Genomic DNA, 9,881 nt, shown 5'->3' with positions numbered 1-9,881 from the left:
ATAATCGATTAATCAGTTTGAAGCTTTTTGTCATGATTTAAACAAGATATCTGATTGTTTTAGCTTCATAAATGTGAAGATTTTCTAGTTTCTTTGTTCCAGATATAGGTAAAGAAATCAGTAAAAACTGAATCATTTTGGTTTGTGGATAAAAACCTAGACATTCAAGAACATCGTCAACACTGATCGACGTTTTTTAATGTTAATCAAATAAATAATTGAATAAATGAATTGATTATTACAAATAATCATTAGTCCCAGCTCTAATCATATGGTTTATCAACTGTATGACACAGAAGTGAGGTAAGTGAAAAAAATGTGGGTAAATGAGCAAAAACAATTGAATAATAATAAGAACAATAAAGAAAGAGAATACTATAATTAAAAAATACAGCACTGCTAATAATTGTGATAATTAAAGGAAAAAACAGTAAGAAAGAAAGAAATATGACAGAAAATAGTAGCTTAAGGGCAAATAAGCAATTACTGCAAAAGCAAAACATGAAGAGCTTCTGTCATAACATTAAACAGTTAAATAATTTCCCTATCAATTAAATTCAAGAGGATTATTAAAAGTGTTGATCATGTTTTTACAGCAGCTGTGTGTGTGTGAAAGTTTTGCCTATTTTTACCTCTTTATTTTAGATTTAGTCTATTCTATGAATGTAAACTGTGTTAAATCATATGAACATCATATAATCCTGTGGAACAACTGAATCAATGTGCTTTTATCATCAATCAGTGTGTTTTTAAACTGTCTATGGGTTGTAAAGTTATTATTCATCCATTTAAACAATTTTCTTCTTCTTTTTTTTATCTTCATTCCATTTGTTTTGTTGTTTTTCACTATTTTGTGAGTAAATACTGCTCTAAGTTTAAAGTGGGTGAATATGGGACATATGTGTGGTAAAATTACACTGAAAAATGTGATCCAAATACATTTTTATTGGCACTTTTTAAATGAAACAAATCAGAAATACAGTACATACATAAATATTATTACGCTGGCATTAAAAAACAAAACAAAAAAAACAATAATAAAAACAAGAAGACTATAGCTAACGTGTGAAAACCAACAGAAAAAAGGTCTGGAACTATCAAAAAGACAGACGTCTGCAGACGTCTGCGTAAAAACCTTCAAGTGATTCTAAAAGTGGTGTCGCAACATAGTCATCGTCATTTCTACAACGTCAAATAAGAACAACTCCGTGGCCGGTTTAGTGCATATAAAAAATCACCAGCTCGACGGACTTTAATGCTAATACAAAAAGTATTTAAAACAACACACTCACACACTCGCACATATCGAATGTGCACGCACCAACACAACATACATACGTCAAACAAACATCTACGTACACTCACAACGTGGACGCCAGCAGAGGTCACGGGGTCACGGTCATGAATCCATGCTACGCAGAGACACCGTCATGCTCTCGAGGTCAGACGTACAGTAAAGACCTCTTTACGGTGCTTTTATTTTACACCTTTTTGAATTAGCAGTAAAGAAAGGCTTTCTCGTATTGTTCCAACAGGCATGAACATGTTGATAATTTTTTTGGTAAATATACATAGAGGTACAATGAAGATACACGTCTGTAGTAAAATCTAAATACAAAACATAAGGTTGATTGAATTCAGTCCCTGTGTTTTTTTTCCTCTCTTCCCGGGAGATTCCTGGGAGATTTTTGTGCATTTGCATTCGAGTGACTTTACACTGTTGTCATTCTTGTGTTCTTTCCAGCACGACAGTGCAAGTGAACAGCAGGAGAACGACTTTGGGAGTTGGACGGAATCGTTTCAGTCGGAGACGAGACGTTCTCAGCACTTATGGGGTCCCACTTTTCAAACTTTTTCCGTTCTCAAACGCGCGCCTGTAAATCACAACAACTTCGTGGTGACGACACAAACTGACACAACAGTGGAGTCGCTGTCAGGGCTGTATTTGAAAGCTCAAAATCCCCCCCCTCCCCAAAATGCAGCTCTCCAGGTCCAACCTCTGAATACTGTCCCGTGTGATCTCGCCTGAAAACGCATCAGAGAGAAAACATTGGATTCTCCCACTGTAGTAAACGCATCTTACTAGTATTGCTACGTCCAATTTTACTTCTTTTCTCATCCATTTCTGCTCTGGATATCCACACACGGCCTAAAAACTGAAACACTGGCTGAGTTTTAGTTTGAAAACTCAATCATCGATTTTCAGCTCTATAAACACTTATTCTCAGTAAAAAATAATCCTTGTTGTGCCCACTGATATCTTTAGTTAGTAAGTACTTTCTGTGACTAAGCAAACACCACACAGAGTGTCCGCTGCACCTGAACGATCACAGGATGTCATTTATCAGATCGTGTTGCCGTGGACGCAGATTACGTCCGACTGAAAGAGCTCAAAGACATGACGGGGGAACACGCAGCGTCAGTTTTTAAATGGAATTAACAGTAGTGCGGATGTCGAGGACATATTCTGTCGTGTCTTAAGTGTCGGGGAAAAGTGTAAAAAGAACCAAAGCAGCCCTGCTCTTGTGGCTGTAAAGATTCTGCAGGATGTGTGGTTTGAACCTGAGAGGGAAAAGCCTGCAACTAATTTGGTTTATCAAAACCCCACGGCAACAGAGCTCTAAAAAAAGAAGTGTAGAAGAAGAAGTGTAGAATTGGTAGGCAGTTATTTTGGGGTGCGACAGATTAACAGTCTCGTGTGCGCGACAAGATGGCTTCAGGCGACCGAGGCAACTTTGTCGCAGTTGCTGGTGTAGAGGACGTCCGGTCTGTCGCTGTCGGGGTTCTTCCTGTTCCAGCAGGGAAGAGTGAGCAGGAGGAGGACGACGGCGCCGAGCAGCACGCAGCTGCCGCTGAAGTAGAACGCCAGGTCGTACGACTGCATCCAGTCAAAGAACCAGCCTGAGCAGAGAGGGAGGGGAAAAAAAAGACATTTTACATCCCAATTTAGTTTAGTCACGAACCCCTTTTTTATGTTTACTGCCTCTGCTTATTTTTAAAAAATATCTCTGTAAAAATGACCACACAAATTAAAGCTACAGTATGTTTTATATTCAAAACTGTAACCACGACCACAGAAAACACTGACATTACAAAATAAGTTGTCAAAATAATTGTGATAGTTGTTGGCCCCTTACTTATACAACACATCCGAACACCAACATCAATGTTTAACTTCAAAATGTCACCTCAAAACTCAATTCTTCTCATTTTAAACACCATCTACTGTGTTGAATTTGTCCCGTTTTATTCCATCTTCTTACTTAAGATGTAAAATGACGTAAAAAGTGGTTGAAAGTGCTTATAAATAAAATGTACTATTATTATTATTATTATTATTACCACCCCATTACCACTGGTCAAAAAAGGTTTAATCCAGGTTTAATCCAGGTTTAATCCAGGTTTAATCCAGGTTTAAATGGGTTACTGCTTCATTTTTAGCAGCAATGCAAATAGCAGTTGTTAGCGTAGCATTGAGCTTTAGCTTTACTATAGAAAACTTCATTAAGGATAAAAATCCCAGGTATACCTGGATTTTTTTGAGTGAACGAGGTGTTGTTTTTACAAATTAACCAAATAAATATACACCATGAACATGAAAATAACAAAATTTGAAAAATGTATTTAAAAATATATAATTATAATATAGTTACTAATATACTTTTCTTTTCCAGAACTAAGTTTCAAATGGCAAATACAAGAATTTTTATATCTCTGTCTGAGGCCTACCTGCTATACCTTTAAGGCCCACTAGTGGGTATCTGGCCACACTTTGAGGACACGCTCTCTTACCTACAACAGGAGGTCCGAGCATGATCCCGAGTCCCCCGAAGAACATGAGGATGCCGTGGGCTTGAGTGAGTCTGTCCAGGCCCACGATCTTCGTGGTGATGTAGGAGGTGAGAGACCAGTTTCCAGAGAAGAAACCGTGCAGAGCGGAGAGGATCTGCAGCCCCAAGTACGTCTTAGTGACGGGGAGGAGGAGCAGCACCACTCCCCCTCCAAACATGGTGAACGTGTACAGGTAGATGCTGTTGATCCACCGGATGTCCACCAGAATGCCGAGCGCCAGTTTGCCCACGCCGGTGGCGATGGCCCCTATGGATACCAGAGGAATGATGCTGACTTCTTCAATGAGTCCCTCGCTCTGAGCCACGTCCTCGATGAAGAGCACCGGAGGGAACGCGCCCAGGCTGAACAAGAACACCGCGAAACAGTACGCCACCATGGCTTGGTCCTGCAGGATCTCCGACGTGGACTGCATGTACCTGGAATAAGCCTGCTGCTTCTTCTTGATGACCTTCATGATGGCCAGCCTGGTCAGGAAGCTGCCTCTCTGCTCCGTCTGACTGGACAGGTCCTTGGCGTCCATGGTGATGAGCAGCTCCTTCACCGTCACCGTCTTCTCCGGACTGACTGGACTGGTGGAGCCCGCCGTGATGTTGACGTCGCTCGCCGGGGGCTTCTCAAAGAGCTGCTCCTCCTTGTTGCGCTCCAGGGCGGCCTTCTGTTTGAGGTAGTACTTCGGCATGTAGAGGGGCCGCATGAACCCTCCACACGCCATGAGGTTGAGCGCTATAGCGCCGATAATCAGCAGGCAGCCGTCCAGGCCGTAGAGCAGGATCAGCTCGTTCTGGACGGTGGCGTAGAGGAACGCTCCGATACTTGTGCCTGATCGTGCCAAAAAATGGAATAAAAAAAATCAATTATCTGTAGAATTTTCTGACACTAGAGCACTTTAGTGCTAGTCTGATAGCAGGAGTTTTGTAGAAAAACCCATTTCTATTGGATAAACCACTCGGAGTCAGAGGTAAAGGATGTTAAATCACACTTACATTCATAATTGACTGACTTAGACTTTAGAAATAAACATTTTGGGAAATTTTTTTGATTTTTCTTCGGACACCGCCGATTTTCAGTGCGTCTTTTAAAGGTGCCGCATGTAAGAATGTGGCCAAAAATGGTTACTACATTCAAATTCAAAATACCGAGGTCTTTTAGGTTTCGTTTTCCGACATAACTGGCAACCCGTGGTTGCTCGGCAGCTGAGACTCTACTGGCTGCAATGATTGGTAGACGGCGGTAGGTGGCGCCACATGCCAAAACATGATTTCAAAACATAAACATGATTTGCAGTCTGCAAAATATTTTTTTTTTAATGCAAATATTTTGTCTGTACTGTTGTTGTTGGTGAGTTCAGTTTGTTATATGAACATTATTCCTGAGTCTCTGTGACATATTAGGAGGATTTTAAGGCCAGTTGCTTTAGATTTATTACATAATGCACCTTTAATACTTGAGCCAAAGAGGGAGTTTGTTGACTCTGAAATAACCTCCATTGTGCAGAGGAAGCTCCTGAGCGATGTATGCAAATGAAACAGTAAAGCTGTGGTGAGGTAAAAGCCACACATGATAATCCATTTTCCTTGTTTAGATTGTTTTTATGCTTGGAAATTAACCTCATTTGTATTTCTTTGCATTCTTTGAGAGCCGAGTTGTGCGTGTGGGCACATTTCCATGGTGACCATCTTCTTCTGACATCTACACACACATGACCTTATTAAAGTCAGTGAAACATCGGGGACATCAGTCGTCTCTGCAGCTCCCAGGTTTCTTATTTACTCATGTCGTGTTTCCATTATGGTACGGTTCGGTTTGGTACGGCTTGTGTCAGGGTCAAGCTTGTGATGTGTTGCCTTGGGCCACAAAGGTAAAGGTGCCAAAAAATTGAACATTTGGGGCCGGTTATTTTGGTAAATATGTACCATATCATACTGTACCGAACCAAACCAAACCATTGCACTCAGTGGAAACACGGCTATTATTATTATTATTAATCAGTTACTAAATTAGTCGTCAACTATCGTCAACTAAGCTTTTTTCATGATTAAAACAAGATTTCTGATTGTTTTAACTTCTTAAATGTGAATGTTTTCTTTGTTTCTTTGCTCCAAATAACAAAGAAATCATTAAGAACTTAATCATTTTGGTTTGTGGACAAAACAAGACATTCGAGAACCTCGTCATTTCCAGGTTTGACAAACACTGATCAACGTTTTTTTTTTTTTCATTTTCTGGACCAAACGATTAACCTACTAATCAAGAAAATCATAGACAGTTTAATCCATTGGTTCTCAAAGTGCGGCCCGCAGAAACATTTCTAGCGGCCCACAATGAATTACAGTTGATAGTTTTAATCCAGAAGCTACTTAGCTTGTTAAATGTTTATTGGACATAACTGGACACAGACCAATGTGACCAAGTGTAAACTGTAGAACTACAATCTGGTCATTAAAATTATTACAAATGGGATTTCTTTCTGGGGTTTTTTCTTGGCCCTCAGTCCAATGTTGGGTTCCTAAATTAGCCCTCAGGTATCAAAACTTTGAGAACCCCTGGTTCAATCGACTCCGAAAATAACGGTTAGTTGCAGCTCTGATCTCTACCCAACGAAACCGCTGTGATCCAGAGCAGAGACGGCGGAGCAGTACCTGTGGTGACGATGCCGAGGGCAAGGCCACGCCTCTTGTCAAAATACTGACAGGTGATTGTCAACGTGGCAGCGTAGACCAGACCACAGCCCAGGCCTGTGGGGGGGGGAGAGGACGAGGACAGACGGAAAGAATTGTCATTAACCCAGGCGGGAGAATTTCCTCCAGAGTTACATTTCACAGACACAGACAGAGAAGGATCTGGCTTCGGATCAGGAGATGGGGGGGGTTTTCGTTACCGCTTGCTCCCTTGTTTACTCTGAATGTCAAGATTTATTTATATAGCACATCAAAGTGCTGAACGGACTGAGAATGTGAGCGTGTAGTTGTTGTGTCAGCCCACGTCCGACATAGACCCGTGACCCGGTCTAGGGTGTCCCCCACTAACTCCCCCTGATTCCTGTATACATGCAACCCTTTAAACATATGTACTGTGATGATCTGCACGTGTAATAATGAATAATTCATTTACAACGCATTTAAAGCTCTAAGTTCAGACGGTACGAGGCTTCCCAAACATTCAGAAAGTGGAAACGAGGAGCTGTAAACAAGTCGCACGTGCACGCACAGCCGCAGCCGTCGTCTAAGGCCACTTCTAAAAATAAATACACGACTGTCTTCAAATATACACGGCCTCCCGTGTCCAGTGCGGCCTCTGCCAAAATGCTGCGTCGACTGCGAAGGGTTCATCGGGATTAAATGTGTCTGAGTTGAAGTGTCCTTTAAAGCATCAGAACAGGTGCTTTTGGGGCCGTGAACCCGTCGGGGAACGTAGATAAAAGGCCTGCTGAGGTTAAAGCTGTGATAGACAACTTATTTTTGGTTATATAACATATCCTTTGTGTCCCTTATTCGATACCGATATCACAACCTTCCAATACTGTCTTTTATGTCTTTTAATGAACGATTGAGCTGCTGATAACATTTGTGATGATACGTTTATACAGGTATAAAAGGACAATAAAGCATTATCAGATAATAAGGGATTTATAAATTGCGATATTACGATATCTGATTCAGTATTTCTCTTTTTGCTTTAACTTCAGTCTCTCCCATTAACCTTAACGTCACTTATTTTGTCACAGTTTTCTGCGACAGTGACATAAAACACTTGACCTTATCGTAGTATTTATATATATATATGTATATATATTTATACAGACACACGCTCTCACCTGCCCCTGTTTTATCATTGTAAAGTGTTGTTTATGTTCGGAACACGGTGTTTGTGGGTCCTATAAGAATTTTTTTTTGATGCACCTTTGGAGAAAGAGCTCACAATATATAGACTATAAAGTAGTGCTGGGCACGACGTTAGCGCGTGACGCGATTCCATGACGACTGACCGTAAAAAGACACGCGTTACGTCACGTTTATGTGCCGCGACACCGGAGTCCAGGCACCGTTTACCAGTTAGCTCCGTTAGCTGCTTTAGCTCGTTTAGTGCCGTTAGTGTCAAACTGGAGCGATCTGTTTATTTAACGAAAAGAGCAGCGCTACAAATAAGCAGCGTACCTGTGAACCACGTATGTGTGCCTCTGTTTTTAAAGTTTATCGTTACTTTAGAGACTCATTTTAACAATCCGGTGTCTTTTTCCAGTCAGTCGTAATGGAAACACGTCATGCGTTAGCGTTGGCGCCGCTAACCGCCGTTAACGCACCCAGCACTACTATAAAGACTTTAATTGTATTTATTTCATCTGTTGTTAATTGTTTGGCTGCTACTTTTATTCACATTTTTATGTCTTTCCATTTATTTTAGTGGTTTTAGATCGATCTTATCGTATCGTGTCGCCTCACTCGAGCTTCTACAGTCTTAGAAATAAAAGTGCTAAGTAGAACCATATAAGGTTCCACCAAGAACCCTTTTAAAACCCTTTACTCAGGAAAGGGTTTTTCAGAAGCAAATGGTTCCATCGCTCCTTATTTCTAAGAGTGTATGCCTTTTATTTATTGTGTCTTTAATGTTTTATTCTGCACAGCAGCTTTGGTCCACTGTGGTCGTCCAAAAACGCTTTACAAATAAAGTTGGATTGGATTTCTATTCTGATGGTTTGTCTGACCCTATAGACAGATATAAAAAAAATAGCATTTATCAAGTTTGAAATGACATAACAGCTGATCGGTAACAATAATAAAATCAGTCCAACTGATTAATCACAACAGTGTCTTCCCACCGTTTTATCTTTACGATTGTGATTAAACAGATACAAACGTTTTCCGCTGCCTCTTAAAAACAGTGCAAAGCTCAACCGTACGACAATGTATCAGCGTCGTTATGCAACAAATCAAAGTTGGCACGAAACAATTACTGTACAACGGTTTTTCCCTTTTAACGTTATGTAATAATAGGTGGACTTGGCATCTGACCCTGATTTTGTTATGAACGATATGTGGTGACATTTTCATACCTAAGAGAGCGATAAGAGGCTTTGGTTCACTCCCATGACCGAATGACTGACAGGACCTCCCCGTGTTACTGTTGTACAGTTATGTAAATTAAAGGAATGTGGGATTTCTGCAGCATTAGCTTTGAAGTCACGTTACTGTTCCAGAAATGCTTCCTTACCGACCACGATCCCGTAGGAAAAGATGAGAAACTGCACATTTGGAGCAAAGGCACTGAGCATGAGGCCACCGGCCACCATCACGCCGCTGAAGATGGTCACGGGACGGGCGCCAAAGTTGTCCACGCAGGCGCTGCAGATGGGACCTGAGCGAGAGAGGGAAAAGAAACAAGGACAGTTAGGGAGTAGAAGAGAACAAAGGATGGTGATGAGAACGTGTTGTGGTTCACTTTCAAAACGACTTGACACAGTTCCTCTCGCTCCACTTACACGCTTACTGTCCTTTCCACAATAAAAACTACAAAAGCACTCGGAGAGCGCAGACCTCCGCCAAGGCACCCCCCCCCCTTTAGACTTTGAAAATCTACTCATCTACTCGCATTTAGCAATATTTTACCCTAATCATTTAGGCAGGAAAATGCTGTGAACAAGTTGTAGGCAAAGTGCCTACAATCTCTCTTGAGTTCTCTTGAGCAAAATGGTTCTTACTGGAACCATTAGTGTTTCCAAGAACCCTTGAAAAACAAATGGTTCCAAGTAGAACCTCAGCCCCTGTAGAAGAACATTTTTGGAACCCTTATTTCTAAGAGTGTATCTTAGAAATAAAAGTGCTAAGTAGAAGCATATAAGGTTCTTCGGCTTGTCCTCATAGGAGAACCCTTTTGGAGGGTTCCACCAAGAACCCTTTTAAAACCCTTCGTTCAGGAAAGGGGTTTTAAAGGTTTAAAGGCTTCTCTGGATCAAAATGGTTCTTACTGGAACCATTAATGTTACCAAGAACCCTTTTTACCAAGGGTTTTTCAGAAGCAAATGGTTCCAGGTA

The 9,881-nt window shown here is 41.0% G+C and overlaps 1 protein-coding gene across 1 annotated transcript; it reads right to left on the bottom strand.

The window, feature by feature from the left end:
* Positions 1 to 2,716: 2,716 nt before the first annotated feature.
* LOC310934381 (monocarboxylate transporter 9-like) lies at positions 2,717 to 9,171 on the bottom strand (the record flags this gene model as incomplete). The annotated part of the gene is made up of 4 exons (XM_083898093.1): positions 9,061 to 9,171; positions 6,492 to 6,587; positions 3,793 to 4,671; positions 2,717 to 2,901 (listed from the first exon to the last, which is right to left on the bottom strand). Exons 1-4 carry the CDS (start codon positions 9,137 to 9,139, stop codon positions 2,717 to 2,719), a joined length of 1,239 nt encoding a protein of 412 aa, XP_083754219.1. The 5' UTR covers positions 9,140 to 9,171.
* Positions 9,172 to 9,881: the final 710 nt, after the last annotated feature.

This window comes from Microchirus variegatus, assembly GCF_963457635.1.
Source record: "Microchirus variegatus genome assembly, chromosome: 11".
NCBI classification, from domain to species: domain Eukaryota; kingdom Metazoa; phylum Chordata; class Actinopteri; order Pleuronectiformes; family Soleidae; genus Microchirus; species Microchirus variegatus.
The sequence above is the reverse complement of the archived record's forward strand: the minus strand, read 5'-3'. Positions and strand labels throughout refer to the sequence as shown.